We start from the raw sequence: 17019 nt of genomic DNA, 5'->3' as shown, positions 1-17019 counted from the left end.
AACATTTTTGGCTCCTGATTTTGGCTTTAGCTTTAAACTGTTTATTACAAAGCAATTGGACACCTGCTTGTTTCTGACAGAATATTTACTTCTCTCTTTCTCTTCCCCGCTCTCCCTCTCTCTGTAAACTGTCTTTCTTTATCTCCTCTCTCCCTCTATTTCACCCTCCCTCTGTTTTTCTCCTTTAATCTCTCTTTCTCTTTACCACCTTTCTCTCTCTGCCTTCCTCATTCTCTCTCTCCCTCTCAATTTCACTCTCCATCTCCTCGCTCTCTCTTTCTCTCCCCCCTCTCTCTTTTGTGTATTTTTTCATCCTTTCTCTTTCTATGTATCGTCTCCTCTCTCCTTCACCCTCCTCCCTCCTTCTCTCCCTCCATCTCTCTCACTCTTTTTCTCTCTGACTTTCTCTCTCTTTCTCTCCAAACCGTCTTCTCTCCCCATTTTACTCTCTCTCTCTCCACATCTTCCTTTTTTCCCTCTAACTCCCTCCGTCTCTATTCCATCCAAACCCCGTCCTCTCCCGCTGTGTCTTCTGCTCCTCTCTTTCTCTCTCTTTCTCACTCTCATCTCTTTCTCCCTCCCTCTTTCTCTCATTCTCTTCCTTTTCTCTCTCCCTCTCTCTCTCCTCCTCTCTTCCCTTCTCCCTCTCAGGGCATCGCTGGGACTGACGTGGCCAAAGAGGCATCCGACATCATCCTGACGGACGATAACTTCAGCAGCATCGTGAAGGCCGTGATGTGGGGCCGAAACGTCTACGACTCCATCTCCAAGTTCCTCCAGTTCCAGCTCACGGTGAACGTGGTGGCCGTGATCGTGGCCTTCACCGGGGCCTGCATCACTCAGGTCAGAGGGAAACGGGGAAACGGGTGATGAAGCTGTGCGTTTACAAGGCCATAATATATGTACGGAATAAAAACGTGATGTAGTATTCACATTTTGTTCATATCGACGTGATAAGATGAGAAAGGAAAAATAAGCTCTGTGTTGAAGTTCTTACACATTTGATGACACAATAACCTTGTTTCTTTGGTTCTCGTCTTGGAATGAATGGTATGAAAAACGATTAAGTTCTCGCTTCGCACCAAATATAAAACAGTAACGATGTATCTAGAGTTGAAGGCTTGATTGGAGGAGAGATAATATACAATTTTATCTGCTTATAAAATGGTGGTATGACCATTTTACTACAAACATTACAAAAGTATAAGTCATTTTTTCTATGACAAAAAAACACACCACGTTTTCCCCTCATATTGATCGATCATGATTTTGATTCAATTTGGTTTTAAACTAGTCAAAGTCAAAGTCTGAACTCCTGCAGACCTCACTGTAAAAAAATAAAAACTGATCTGATTACCGTATTTACCGGACTATAAGTCGCACTGGAGTTTAAGTCGCACCAGCCAAAAAATGCATAATAGAGAAGAAAAAAACATATATAAGTCGCACTGGAGTATAAGTCGCACCAGCCAAAAAATGCATAATAGAGAAGAAAAAAAACATATATAAGTCGCTCCAGAGTATACGTATTTAAATATAGATATAAGTATAAGTCGCACCCCGGCCAAAACTATGAAAAAAGGTGCAACTTATAGTCCGGAAAATACGGTATTGACTATTAGAAATAAAGGAATCTCGATCTGTAAAATTGGCTGAATCACACAGCCGAAGCCGTGACCTGTCCTGACGTGTTCTCCTCACACGTTCTCCTCTGACCTGCAGGACTCTCCTCTGAAGGCCGTGCAGATGTTGTGGGTGAACCTCATCATGGACACGTTTGCGTCTCTGGCTCTGGCCACTGAGCCTCCCACCGAGTCTCTGCTCAAGAGGAAACCGTACGGACGCAACAAGCCGCTCATCTCCTCCACCATGACCAAGAACATCCTGGGACACGGCGTCTACCAGCTCGTCATCATCTTCTCCCTGCTCTTCATCGGTACGGACGGCTCTGCCACTGTTCCTTTAGCTGGCTTCAAATGAGACCTACAGTATTTTTTGCGATACGGCTGTTAAGTGCTGCGATATCGATCTTATTGATATTTCTTTAGCTTTATTCAAACCAAAATGCACGGTATGTCCCTTCATTTATTCAAATATAAAAATAAAAACAAGAGTGACAAAACCAAGGACAATTTAGACTGAGTAAATACATTTTCTGTCAAATGGAGGACCATGTTATTGCGATATATTTGATTTTATTGCAAAATGTTGATATGATTCTGTCCTGCTTTTTATCCTATTTTCTACTCCTAGTTTAGCATTGCGTTGGCTTGATTCCATCTTCACATATATTTAAATTATTCTGGTTTAGTTCTGGTTCTTCTGGTTTAGTTCTGGTTCTTCTGGTCACCTGGTAATCTACCTTTACTTTATCCTGATTAAATTGAGCCTTTGTTTGATTTCTATACTATTTAATAAAGGAAGACAAACTGTTTGAACCATTGGAACCACATTAATATATATTTTCTGGAAACCGTTGCACATAATGACGCCTTTTCCTCACGTGGCCAACAGGGGAGAGGATCTTCGACATCGACAGCGGCCGTAACGCTCCTCTCCACGCTCCGCCGTCCGAACACTACACCATCATTTTCAACACTTTCGTCATGATGCAACTTTTCAACGAGATCAACGCCAGAAAGATCCACGGAGAGAGAAACGTTTTCGACGGCATCTTCCGGAACCCGATCTTCTGCTCCATCGTTTTTGGAACCTTCGGCGTGCAGGTGCGGGCCGTCGTCGAGTGTCCAATGACGGAACGTGACTGTTTCAGAGGGCTTGGGTTATTAAAAAACTCCACTCAATTTGCAAATATTGATGCCAATTGAGACGCAGAAAGCTAACTGATTAACCAGGAAACCACCAATCAGGAAGTTGCATAAAATGAAGATGGTAATGAGGCCGTTTAATCACACACAGTCATTGTAATTGTCGTTGCACATTCTGTTTAATTATGATAGGAACCGTTTCACTGAATTTATGCGATCCAGAAGAGCATTAAAGGTGCAAAGTTTAATGTTTCTGGAGGAGGAAAAGCTGCCTTCTTGTCTCCAGGTGAATGTTTTTGCTTTGGATTCAATGTTTTACTGTATGACATTAAACCGATCTATGGAGACAAGCAGGTAAAGTTACTCAGAGCTCCTTTTACTACTGCGTCATTGAGCAGAGCGTCTGACTACACTGCACACTTTTATTCTTCTTAAAACATATGGTCTGGAAACACACTTCCTGTCGCTGCCATTTCCCACGGCAGTGATTGACAAGTGGATTAAAGTCCGTTTGTGTCACAAAAGAAAGCGATGCGAGTGTTCTGACCACTGAGACACTGAGACGCTGGCACAATTGTTCTGTTCTGTTGTTTATCCACATCTTCTCTCTCTGTCTCTCTCTCTCCTCTCTCTGTCTCTCTCTCTCTGTCTCTCTGTGTCCCTCTCTGTCTCTCTCTCTCCTCTCTCTGTCTCTCTCTGTCTCTCTGTGTCCCTCTCTGTCTCTCTCTCTCTGTCTCTCTGTCTCTCTGTGTCCCTCTCTGTCTCTCTCTCTCCTCTCTCTGTCTCTCTCTCTGTCTCTCTCTGTCTCTCTGTGTCCCTCTCTGTCTCTCTCTCTCCTCTCTCTCTCTGTCTCTCTCTGTCTCTCTGTGTCCCTCTCTGTCTCTCTCTCTCCTCTCTCTCTCTGTCTCTCTCTGTCTCTCTGTGTCCCTCTCTGTCTCTCTCTCTCCTCTCTCTCTCTGTCTCTCTCTGTCTCTCTGTGTCCCTCTCTGTCTCTCTCTCTCCTCTCTCTCTCTGTCTCTCTCTGTCTCTCTGTGTCCCTCTCTGTCTCTCTCTCTCCTCTCTCTGTCTCTCTCTATCTCTCTGTGTCCCTCTCTGTCTCTCTCTCTCCTCTCTCTGTCTCTCTCTCTGTCTCTCTCTGTGTCCCTCTCTGTCTCTCTCTCTCTCTCTCTCTCTCTCTCTCTGTGTCTCTCTGTGTCCCTCTCTGTCTCTCTCTCCTCTCTCTGTCTCTCTCTCCTATCTATGTCTCTCTCTGTCTCTCTCTTTGTCTCTCTCTGTCTCTCTCTGCCTCTCTGTCTCTCTCCGTCTCTCTCTGTCTCTTTCTCTCTGTCTCTCTCTCTCTGTCTCTCTCTCTCCTCTCTCTGTCTCTCTCTTTGTCTCTCTCTGTCTCTCTCTTTATCTCTCTCTGTCGCTCTCTGTCTCTCGCTGTCTCTCTCTTTGTCTCTCTCTGCCTCTCTCTGCCTCTTCGTCTCTCTCTGTCTCTCTCTTTGTCTCTCTCTGTCTCTCTGTCTCTGTCTCTCTTTTTCTCTCTTTTTCTCTCTGACTCTCTCCTCTCTCTTTCTCTGGTTGTCGTTCTGCAGATTGTGATTGTGCAGTTCGGGGGGAAGCCGTTCAGCTGTCAGCCTCTGGACCTGGAGAAGTGGATGTGGTGTGTGTTCCTGGGCCTCGGGGAGCTCGTCTGGGGACAGGTATTAATTATAAATCTCTGGTACTGCATAACGTTATTTTGTAGTGGAACGGTGCCAAAGTAGACACAACTACATAAGCAAGTAAATCATGTACCTTTTTGCACACTAGACGCTACGCTAGGATTGCCCCTCAAGGTTTAAATAAAGAACCATCTATCTAATGTGATTATAATAGCATGACATAAATGTGGATAATGTTACAGCCCTGGGTCCCTGTTTTAGTTCCAGTGCTTTGACCCAGTTCTCTGTGTGCTCCTGTGTGTCAGGTGATAGCCACGATCCCCAACAGTAAGCTGCGGTTCTTGCGGAGGGCGGGCGCTTTGACGCGGAAAGACGAGATGCCGGAGGAGGACGTGAACGAGGACAACGAGGAGATCGACCACGCGGAGAGAGAGCTGAGGAGGGGCCAGATCCTGTGGTTCAGAGGCCTCAACCGCATCCAGACCCAGGTAATGAGAGAGCGGGAATACGCCTCATTTTGTGGAGCCGAGGGGAAAAGTAACCTGTGAAATACAGTTGAAGTCGTCACTGTTCTGATTAGTCAAATTGCACTATGTCACTTTTTGGCGGAGGGATATGAATGGGGATTTTCCTCAGTATGGCATTAAACTTATTTCTCTCCATGGTGATGAGCAAGTTACACAACTGGCCAAGTTACAGGTCGGATCTGTGAAGAGGTGACAATGTTCACAGTGATTTTCATGGTATTTTGAGTTATAAAAACTATAATTATAATAGCAATCAATTGATATGTTTAATGCCATACTATGGAAGACTCCAGTCAAAGCAATAACATCTCCATGGATCTCTATGAAAAGTGTGTTGCCTGGGATCCAGAATACACACTTCTTCAATTTATTTATTTACACACTTTTATTTATTTATGTTTATTTCTTTGACAGAAGCTCATTGGCCGTCTGTCTTTTAGAACCAAATCAAACTTCTCTCGCCTCCGATTAACAGCGTTTTGAGTTCTAACTAAATCCACAATGGTTTTTAGTCCCCTGTGATATTTTATCTTTCTTTTCCCTCGTAATCGCCGTAACCATGCGTGTCCCTGATTGCCTAATCCATCTGTCAATCACGCCCACCTGAACTCAAGGAGATGAACGTGACAAGATTGATATCGATCTGTACAAAAATACAGAGAGATATAATTCTGGAATTTCCAGGCAAACGTGTAGATGTTGGATCCCCACCAGTAAAGTTACATAGTGCACCTTTAAATAAAACCTTGCCCATAAGTAATGTATTTGTTTTAAATAGTGAGATTAGTTTAGGTTATCTTCATTTTTTCTGTGTGATGTTCTGTGTTATCTGTATCAGACCACAAAGCACCCAGGGTTTCCCAAAACTAATAATCTAAAATGTTTTGTATTATTTTATTATTTTTTGTGCATTTGAATATGCTTTTATGTTAACAAGAGATTAGTAGAAACTTTAAGGTTTTATTGATCCAACAACGTTTTCTCCTCAAGAATTTGCACACTGCCTCAAATTCAACCCGTCTCCTGGTGTCAGTCACGTCTCAGTCTGTGTGTGGATGTTGTTCACTGAGGTTTGTTTCAAGGTGTTTGAAGGCTCTGCAGACGTGAGGGACATCGCTCTGACCGACACCACTGTGACCTTAAAGACCAACTTGAATGTAACGCTCGCAGTCCAATGTGGAGCAGTGAAAATTGAAAATTAGACTTTGAATTTATGATTAGATAGCTTATAAATTCAAGTTTACTTTGACATTTACACTTCTACAGGCAGCACAAGTGACCAATGAGGTTCAGAGTTACAGACCAGAGTTTGAAAAGTCAAACTTGATTTCGATAATAATTTTGTTAAACCGTAGTATGTCATTTTGTATTTTCTATAATATTTCCATGTTGTACTACAGTTTTCAATATTTGTAATTTAAAACTTTTAAGATTTGCATGTTGTTCGATTTGCTTTTGTTGTAAGTTATATACAGTACATATACTGTCATGTCATCTCTCATTTCAACGTGTGCTATGAAGCGAAGTTGCTGTAGGAGGTAATTGTAAAAGCCTTTTTACAGATACTGTGGAGCTGTTGTTCAGGTAAGTACAGACTCCATTTACTAAAACCCCCTCCACCGCTGTGTCGACCGTCTACATGTGTCTCAGAGCCATTGTCCTCTGTCCGTCTTTACAGATCGATGTAGTCAACACCTTCAAGAGCGGCACGTCCTTTCAGGGCGCGGGGGCTCTGAGGCGCCAGTCGTCCACCACCAGCCAGACCCAGGATGTAACCAATGTTTCTAGTCCTAGTCACGTGTCCTTGTCCAATGCCCTTTCCTCTCCTACAAGCACTACTGCTGCTACTGCTCCCCCTACTGGCCGTGAGTCAGCCTCTGTCACTCTGCTCTTAGCTCTGTCTCCTCAGGGATGCCAGCCGCACAGAAACACCTCCGTCTCCAGGTCCTTCCTCCAGAGGATTGCTCTATATCTACTAGAGAAATGTACACAGTCTCCTCCTAATGACGATTCCTCTGAACGAAGGATCAGGAAGATAGATTTACATGTTGTTGTTTTCAAGATAGTAAAGAGGACCTATTATGCTTACTAGACGGATTGGAGCTTTTACGCTAATAACAGATAATAACAGAAACAATCCTTATAAAATACATTTTGTTAGAGACATAACCCTAGTCTTAGCCCACTTTCAGAATAGTTTTGTAAATGTATATAATATTACTCTACTTGCAGTTATTTTACTCTTAATTTTATTCAACATATATTTCAATATTCTAAATTAATGGTTACATTTTAAACAGTTATTTATCTTACTTTTTGAATTGCATATTTTTATACGTCTGCTGTTCTTATACTTGCACTAAAATGCCCCTATTGTGGAACAAATTGACATGATCTTATTAATACTAAGAGTGTAGATAAAACCTTTTCAGTCATACGTGCATGTGTATTTACAACCACTAAATATCCTGTCTTAACCTGTATAAAACCTGCCAAACCTCTAGTTTGGACCTCTATACCCATGTTCTGAAATGCATGGGATTCTTGTTGGACTAGTGTATTATTAGTTTATACTTCCATCTTCTCTAAAATGTTAAAGCTGCTGGATGTGTTTAAGACATGCACTCAGAAAAGGATCTTACTGTTCAAACAGAGATCACACATCTAATCATAATGGCGGGGCTTCAAGTTAAAGGCTTGGCGGTGCACCAGGCAGAGCCCTTCTATCAAACAAAAAGCCTAATCTCACAGTATAATAGGTCTCCTTTAAAGCTAGGCTGGCGTCCCTGACTGTGGTCTCTATGGCTGCTCGTGCTTCTCTCCTCTGTCCTCTGCCTTTTTCTGATTCAGATTCATCTTAAATCTGGCCCATGCTTAGGTGTATGTCGTCTCATCGCTGAATGTTTTGTTTCCTCAGAGTGCTAGGAGCGCAGGGAGGGTGATTCCCACGGCGTGACATTTCAGGTTGTGAGTTTGTCTCCCTCTGATCACCATCACCTCCTGTGTTTGTCACAACGGACCTCAGTGTCGACTAATCCGATCAACTTACCCAGAGCCCGGACAAACTTTCAAGTATAAGCCCCGAGGACTCACAATCATTAAAGCAAGTCGAAATATTTAGACAGAAAACTCAAAATAATCACGTGTGTTGAACTCTTTTTTTGGATCTTTGCTCAAGGTTCATTCTGTCTTCTATTATAGTACGAAACAACAGAGAGAAAACAAGTGCTTAAATAACATTTTTATTTTAGATGCTGACTTGAATAAAGTCACATAGAGGGGCCAGTACAACAGCTCCACAAACGTGTTCATACATATAACATTCATAGCCAGAGCTGACGACATCTAAGGTCAACTTTAAAGGACACGCACAGTATTAGCAAGAAATCATTTAATCACGTTATAACATTGTTTGATCATGAAAAACGTTTACCGTTTATCTAGCTTCATTCACGCTAGTTCCATCAATCTTGTTTACAACCTCCTCTCCCTCCGATTACTGCTGTGTTATTCTATTAGCACATCAGAGCACGTTGAGTAAGAGCTAGCTTTTGTTTGTTTTTCTCATGGCGATTCCCACTGCTGCCAGTCGAAGGCGTGCTCACACCAGATCCAGATGAGAGAACCTCTGACATTATTTTAAGTTCAAAAACATGTTTAGAGCCCATTAACAATGCAACGCAAACAGACTGCAGCCTCTGTTCTTCGGATGCTGTTGTAGTTCACGTCGCCATAGCAACAGACACCTTTTATTCAGCCATCACTTTTAGCTCCAACACTCCCGGGACTCCCAGTGTTGCGATTGTTTCGGTAATAATGATCACGCATCACACAGACGTTTTGAAATGCTCCCCACAATGTGTAGAAGGTTATTCTTATTGATCAGAAAAAGACTTAAATATTTGTGTCATAAGGGGCTCAAAGGCAATTATTTTTTATTTTGCAGTGAAAGAACAGTGTGTTTGTCCACATCAAAGCATATTTGTTAACTAGTTTCTGTGAAGCGTTGAGTTAAATGAATCTCATCATCATTCAGACGTTTCACGGAGCTTATACTTGAGCGTTTTCCGAGCTGTGCATGAAGTTGACCTTTTGACCTCAGATACGTGTGTACTTCCTGTCACACATGTTTTAGTGTTGCAGTGTGTGCGCTCACGTCTGTGTCTTGTTGCATGTTCATTTGTGTTACCTCTGTGTTCGCCACATCTTAACCCGATGTGTTTTTCATCATTTATTTTGTTTTTATCCTTTTCCATTGCGATGCCTGTGTGACCACCTCATCCCACTGAACCCAGCCTCACCCACACTGTTTATTTGTTGTTGTTTTTGAGTGTGTCATTCCAAGTCTGTGTGGAACGCCCGGACAGATGCTCCAAACGCCCGATATACTTGGGTCTCTGAGCTCTAACCCTCTTCTCCTCACTGACCCTCTCCACCAGATATCTACTGCATGTGATATTTTATCCTTATTTACTTTGTTTCTGTGAGCATTTCCATTTATTATTAACGTGGCTTGTTTCTAGGTATACCGCACATTGGACAAAAAAAGCGTATACTTACAACGAGCGTTTTGTGTTGCTTTTTGAGCTGTGAAAAGATTTTTTTGGTCGATGTTTTTATTTACAACTGTGTTTCTTCACGGTTGTCCTTAGTGCACGCCAAGTTCTTGAGTGACTTGTGAACTGTAGTCATCTTGTGAAAGCCGAAACACTGACTGCAGACTTCTTTTTCACGTTTTCAACTCGAAATAATGCGACTTTTCTCTGTCTGTTTCGTCTCTTATCTTTCGAGGGTCCCTCAAAACCCTTTCGATCCGTTTTAACTTCATCACTTATCATTGTGTATGCTCTCTCTCTCTCTTCTTCCCTTTCAGATCCGTGTGGTGAATGCTTTCCGTAGCTCCCTGTACGAAGGCCTGGAAAAACCCGATTCCCGCTCATCCATCCACAACTTCATGACCCATCCCGAGTTTAGGATCGACGCCTCCACACCCAACATCCCGCTAATCGACGATGCGGACGACGACTCGGCGAGGCGGAGGAGAAAGTTTTCCAATCAGCCGCCTTCGCCCAACAAAAACAACAACGCCATAGACAGTGGCATCAACCTCACCATCGACACCAGTAAATCGGCCTCTTCTTCTAGCCCCGCCTCGCCCCTGCACAGCCTGGAGACCAGCCTCTAACCTCCGAAAACATAAAATTTGATGTTTTACCCAAAAATTTCAAGTCTGGGGTCTCTCCTTGACCTCCAGCGTAACCTCGTCGCCCGCAAAAAACCTCCAATTTACGCCACGCTTGGTACACGTGGGGCCGGTCCTACGTGCGAATGCAAACTCTCCCCTTTAAACGCGACTTCACGTTTAACAGCAAGGTGAAAAGAGCGTACAATCAAAAAGAAACCTACAAACCGGGGGCCATCTTGTTTGTGGTTGCTCGCGGCGACAGGAGGACGTGTACTGCAGTGCCACATTTGCACACGAATAAAACTGTGTCGGTGGCATTCGGAGGAAACTACGGGACAGACTTTGAAAAACCTCCTCCACAATAACGTTGTCAATACTTATGATAGTTTAAATTAAATTGAAAATGTTGCTATTATTCTTATTCTGATTATTATTATTATTATTAATGTTGCTCCTGCATGAATGTACATTACCCAGGTTTTATTTAATACAAATGGGGTTAAGGGCCTGGCTACACACGCAAAGATATTTCACCACACATTTTTGTTTTATTTATTTAAAAGATGTATAAACTTTTTAAATCTACGGATGCGGTAGAGACGGACTAAACTTTTGGTATCCACTCGCGAGATTGTAAATACGGGAAAGCGGCGGCATCCAACGCAGCCATGAAGCGGTTGTACTTACTGTATATGTTAGCTTAGCAATAATCGCACGAAATACACGCCATCTACATCCTTCAGTCATTTGAAACCATCACAAACACGGCGACGTTTTTGTGATGATTCCAAGAGTTTTTGTGTCTCAATAACGTTTCGTGAGCTGGCGTGTTGTTGGCGCCACGTGGACAGGAATCTTTTGAAAATGTGTTTTGAAAATGTCTTTGTACGTGTAGCCAGGCGTTTATTTTTAATATATTTTGGGTTGGAACGAGCTGGGCCTGGCTGATTTTTATAGACAGCAGCTTCTTCTAAAGAGCCTTGCGAGTTTCTGTGTGTTTGGCATGAACTTGTATCTGACCAATGTACAAATGAATTGATCCTTTAAAAGGCGTGGATGAGGCGCTAGGGCTCAACTTGCACTGTAGTTTTGTCAGAATAGAGGAAATTAACTTATGACCACAACAGCATTTATGCGATATATTCTATTACTCTAAATACAAATATATAGAGAGAGTTATTATTGTTTGTCGGCATGTTGCCTTGTTCCTGCTTCAATTATTTGTCTTAAAGAGAATGTAATTGTTTACAACCTGGTAGAAATTTCGACGTCCTTTTATTTTCCTTTTTTCCTAGAGTGCAGAGGAGGAACGCTGTGTGACAACTGAAAAAGAAAAAAATAATATTTGCTGGAAATTGCCTGCTATCTTGTCAAATATTGTAGATATTTAGAGGAATTAACAAAAAGAACCAAAATATAACGGGAATTATAGTACATGTGAAATCGTAATATTACTTATATGATTGTTGGGATCAAGTTGGAGTGGCTTGCCTTGGTTTTCTCGACATTTCTTCAAACTGGGAGATATTTAACTTGTTTTATTTGTCATTTTTTTATTCTTATAATTAGATTTTTTGTTTGCTATGGCCTGGGCTCGAGATGGCGGCTCACATCTGGACCTTTACAACAAACTGCTTGTTCAAAAGACTCCTCTAACTAAACAACTTCAACACCATCACCACCGCAAAAGGCTGCAACGTTCTAAAAATCTGCAAAAGTTTTGGGAAAAGAAAGTTTTTTTTCCTTTCAAACGCTACACCGACAAACAGCCTACACAAAATGAAAACGTTTGGCATTTTTACCATCTTTAAAAAAAACTACAACAACGACAAAAAAACACGGAGGACACGCTGAACAAAACAACTAAAAACAGAATGTTACTTTGACTCTTTTTCTATATATTAAAAAAAGATAATTTTTCTGCACTATCTGGATATGAATGACAACTTCTGTGGCGTACAAAACTCGATGTGCTTCGTGTGTTTTAAACCAAGCTTGTCTTCCTGCCGCTCCACCCCAAATGACAGTACTCCTCCTAGCATCGAATCTGTACTCACTAGTCGTAAACTATTTATTATCATTGTGCTTTCAAAATCGGACGTTACTATTATTAGCGATGAGATGTTACCTTCAGAAATGCACCATATTGAAAGGAAAAACCACTAAAACTAGCCTACTACTACTACTACTACTACAATGTATTATTTCTTCTACTACTAACTTCATCGGCGAGCATGAAATCGGCCATTATGCAACGAATTGACGATTTTTCTACTTAAATCTCTATGTATACAATCATGTATTCAAGCACTTCTAAATATGGTACTTTTCTTTCTTTTCCTCGGCCCATTCTTTGTTCACGCGGAGATTGTTTAAGCTTTACAACGGTTAGCTCAGGCAAAGTGACGACAAATTATGATTTTGTTTTAAAAGTTCACAATGACGTAGTCTGTCGGGTTCTCTGTTGTCTGTCGGCGCGTTTATCGGCGACATAACAGCAGAAGACAGCGTTTTCGACCATTAACAAAAACGATAAAAAGGAAAAAGACGACAGCATTCTAAGCTTCACGAGGATGCAGAGTTTGTAAATAGTGCGGTGTCGCGAAAGCTTTTCTCGCTGGTCATTTTATCAGATAAACTTGTTACACTGCTATCGATTGCAACTTATATTTTATTTATACGTTAATGTGTTGTCGGCTTTTCCGGACACTCAGGATGCGTTCACACTTGCACACTAAACACAAATCAATCAAAATCCAGGACTAAACCAGGACTAGACCAGGACCAGACCCAAGTCCACTTCTGAGTCGCAATGTGAGCTACAGTGGCACGATAACGCAAAAAAGACACAACGATACTGCATAAATCCCAGCGCTGTAAGGTATTTTAACATTCAGAGGCAGGAAATAGCCGACTCAAGTATGTTTACGATTGCTAATAATGAATGAATTGACTGTAGATCATTTCTTTTAAAGGCGATCGAACTTTTTAGTTGCAAGTTTGACCTAATAAAGTGGCCAGCGCGTCTACATCACGATGACTGTTCACTGCCTGTCTCTCAATCGTCCTGGAAACATTCAATTAACAATAATAATAATAATAATAATTTTAATAACACAAAATCAATATTAACGGCAATGCTGATGATGAACTTGCAATATAACTGTCACCTGCCTCAATGTACTGTATTTAGACGCATGCAGTTTGTGGAAAAACCAAGAAAAAGACAAATAATAAATGCCAAAAGATTAAAAACTTTGGCATATTATTATTATGAACTTAGCCATTCATGGGTAAGTGATTAAGTGTTCATCTTGTTTTTATGATATTTTTTTATCTATAACAATAATTGTAAATAATAAAGAACTCAATGTCTTTGTTCATTTAATACTATGCAAAAACGTCATGCTTTTTTCCGATTTGTCACCCTTGAAAAATCCTAGAGTGTGTTGCTGGAATGTTTGTGATCTCCCAAAAAGTCAAAGTAACATGTGATGTAAATTATTTTCTAGCCTGGAACAAGTTAAATTATATTATGAGTATGATATGGGGAATCTATGGACTGGTTGGAAGTTGTTGAAGTCAACGAACTCTTGCTTGCTTCTTGACTGTCCCAAACACTCTTTTTGACAGGGGAGCGCAAGTGGAGACAAAAAATATGCTGTACAAGAGAATGAAAAAGAACAAAAAAATGCAAAAATCACTAAATAAATGTTGCGGAGCAGCATGACCCAGCATGGAGTGTCCTGGCCCTGGTCATATGACTTCTTACTGTGTGTCTGTCACCTGTTCATGTACCTGTCATTCAGTAAAATGTCTGTGTTTCATTTTGAATGTCCAGACAACTTCTGACTTATGCTTATTTTGATTAGCCGGGTTAAGAACAAGGTTGGGCTCACTTTCAGAGTAGATTCTTTCAGGCTGTATTCACTTTATTCCAGAAGATCCACGGGTGCTGCCATTAACTGTACCCTTTTTTCCGGTTGTAATCATTCTTGCAAAAGGGCTGCGGATTGAGAGCAAATTAGTTCTATTCAAACTACAATGCCATTTTCAAGGCGCCCAGAGAAAGTGTGCATCATTGACTTTTTTCGATTTCCCCATTGAAATGAAAAGGATTCCTGTTAACCAGAAATACAAACCACAATGGAAATGTGGTTCAGTCAGAGGTAAAAGTGAGTGGAATAAGGTGAATATTGGCAGCAGATAAACATTTGTATTTGTTCAAACCTGGTCCAGATGATTACCTTTTTCTATGGATCATCCCTGGACGAATGAGCCATGGACCATTTGTTTAGTTTTACTTATAATTTCCACCAAATTATTACAATCATTATTTAACAAAAAGAGAAATAGACATACATATTTCTAATTCTTATTTAGAATAGTTCTGTCACACACACACATGCACGCGCCTGCTTCCTTTTGATACATTTCTATGTCAAAATACTTTCTAATATTGGATAAGGTTGTACGTTACACAAACTATTGCCCAGGGGCCAACAGTGGCCCTTAGACTTACTGATGAATTGCCAAAACACCATGAACAGTATTTTTACTGCACATTTGATAATCCTCTATTAAACTCAGTTTCAGACTTATTGATTTAACCAACAGAAGGTTAAAGAATCAAACAATGAAATAATCATAAGCTGAAACAATATTCACAGGTATTTTGCAAATGTCCCTGACCCTTCTTCTCAGCAAGGAAAAACTACACAAAACCCTACGTGGTAAAAGTAGAGACCTGGAGGAGAACCACAGTGAAGGAGAGATCTCACTCCCACAGACGGACAGGCTGCTGATGGTCCAGGACTGACACATCCATTTCCAGATAGAGACTGTGGAGCCAGAACTACTTTGAAAGAGAGGATCATGTAGTGTAGGGAGAGTTCCTCCAGGCAGTTGAGGAGCGTCCTGGTCTCCAGGTCAGGGCCATGAGATGGGGCCTCAGAGGTGCAGTCACCCCTGGAGCATCAGCAGCGTGTGAAACAGCAACACTCCCCGAGGGGAAGAAGGATGTCAATGAATTAACAGGCTACTCAGTATCCTGCTAAATGCAATCGTCCACGTTGATCCCCAGACTGTGCCTTCCACTTCACATTATCTTTCAATATTTGAAAAATAAAATATAATAATAATATTGGAAAAAAAGAAGAAAAGGTTTGGCAAGCCCTTGTGTAGTTATTTAACTGTCCCACTAGATAGAGCCTGTTCTATTTATTGTATATGTTTTGGGTCAAAAAGCTTAATCATGAATCATCACGATGTAACAATATGACACACCACCTTCTTCTATTCATCAGCTTTTTATAGAAACAGAGCCTATGACCTGCCTTACAGGGACACTTATATCATGTAGTTACACAAATGATACAATTGTAGTTTAATCTATTATCCTGCTAAGCCCCAGCACTGCAGGAATGAAAAACCAACAATTGTCCACCAGAGGGCAGCATTTCACCAGACTTCAAAACAATCCCTTGAAACACCTTATTTATTAAATGTGTTTTACTGAATGAGAGTGGCCAAAAACATATTAACAACATGATATCTCCATCCAGCCTATATTAATGTAGCCCATAGTCATAATCATCATAATAAATAGTTTGCCACTTTCATGTAGAGCCTCCATTTGATAAAGTTAAAATGAATAAACTTTACAATTGGCATAAACGCAATTTTCTTTAATTTGAATAATGCCTTCATATCAAATTATTGCTTTGTGAATGGGAAAAGCTTCAACTTCTGCTGACAGAAATGCCTAAAACAGTCATCCAACCCTATTGTTATAATATGCCTGAAAGTGGCCCCTGACTGGTAGTATCAGCCCCTGAGCCCAGTAGTATGTGGTGTGTACCTGACATCATTATTCATGGCGGCTCTTCCCGGGGGCCCTGGTCGTGAATACCGAGCGCGCTCCCACAAACGCACCGCTCCAGCGCAGTCCGGGGTGCATTCAAGTCCAGGAGCCAGGCACCATTTCCTGGAAGAAAAGCGCCTTCCCGGGCCCCAACTTTGAATCCCACTGCTTCCCTTTGCCCGATAGAAAGGTCCCGTAACTGACAAGCCTTTCAAACACGCCAAAACCGCGCCGCTGCGGAAGATTGTGGGCTCCACTTACTCCTTTCTCTGCAAAAAAGGAGGAGAGTCTGCGTCTGGGCATTGGTGGAACTCAGGAGAAACAAATTGCACGCTCAGATTACTGTTGTTAAGTGTGTTTTGAAGTAATTAGGCCATAAATCTGCGTGAGTTTCTGTGATAATGCCCTAAACAAAAGGGATGGAATGTATGAAAAGTCTTGGCAGTTAATTAGTGCTTTTTGTGGGTTAAAGGCAAAGGTAAAATTATACATAACACGCACATGAATTGCATTGATTTATATTATTTATAGTAATATATTATATTTTTTAGTGGTGGATGAAGTACTCAGAAAGTTGTTACTAATTTTGCAAAAAAATACATAATCTTTAATAAAATTCCTGAAGAACCCGTTTGAAAATGTACTTTCAGAGTTAGAAGTACAATGCTTTCCCCACAGATTTTTGACACGTATTCAGAGTCAAATGTAGTGATCTTGATAAAGAATTCTGCTGAATTTCAGTCAGCAGAGGCGAACGACCAAATAACTTCATTTTATTGTTTTAGGATTGTTTAAAAATTGTATTATTATTATTATTATTATTATTATCATTATTATTATTATTATTATTTGGGCTTGAAAAAAAAAAACTCATCTTGTCATCATGAAGGTGCTCAAAAACACAAGGAAAATAGTTTGACAATGTAGTGGAGTAGAAAGTACATATACCTACTCTCAAATGTAGCAAGAGTAAAAAATATCCAATGCCAAATGTACTAAAGTAACTTACAGCTGCTTATAGTACTTTTAC

The 17019-nt window shown here is 41.0% G+C and overlaps 1 protein-coding gene across 2 annotated transcripts in view; it reads left to right on the top strand.

Annotated features, from left to right (window-relative positions):
• Positions 1 to 11948, top strand: part of atp2b2 (ATPase plasma membrane Ca2+ transporting 2) — a 102659-nt gene extending 90711 nt beyond the window's left edge. Inside the window, exons 15-21 of one of the 2 annotated variants that reach the window (XM_072452675.1) lie at positions 652 to 843; positions 1723 to 1936; positions 2515 to 2726; positions 4346 to 4453; positions 4720 to 4902; positions 6620 to 6712; positions 9815 to 11948. In XM_072452675.1, the coding sequence (XP_072308776.1) occupies positions 652 to 843; positions 1723 to 1936; positions 2515 to 2726; positions 4346 to 4453; positions 4720 to 4902; positions 6620 to 6712; positions 9815 to 10126 (1314 nt within the window). In that variant the 3' untranslated portion in view covers positions 10127 to 11948. The remainder of the gene's footprint in view (positions 1 to 651; positions 844 to 1722; positions 1937 to 2514; positions 2727 to 4345; positions 4454 to 4719; positions 4903 to 6619; positions 6713 to 9814) is intronic. The other variant, XM_072452674.1, reaches the window with a different exon arrangement.
• Positions 11949 to 17019: the final 5071 nt, after the last annotated feature.

The sequence above is a fragment of the Eucyclogobius newberryi genome, unplaced genomic scaffold (genome assembly GCF_026437365.1).
Source record: "Eucyclogobius newberryi isolate DKJ021-1_F unplaced genomic scaffold, fEucNew1.0.hap1 SCAF_19, whole genome shotgun sequence".
Taxonomy (NCBI): Eukaryota; Metazoa; Chordata; class Actinopteri; order Gobiiformes; family Gobiidae; genus Eucyclogobius; species Eucyclogobius newberryi.
This window is presented reverse-complemented; position numbering and strand designations above follow the sequence as displayed.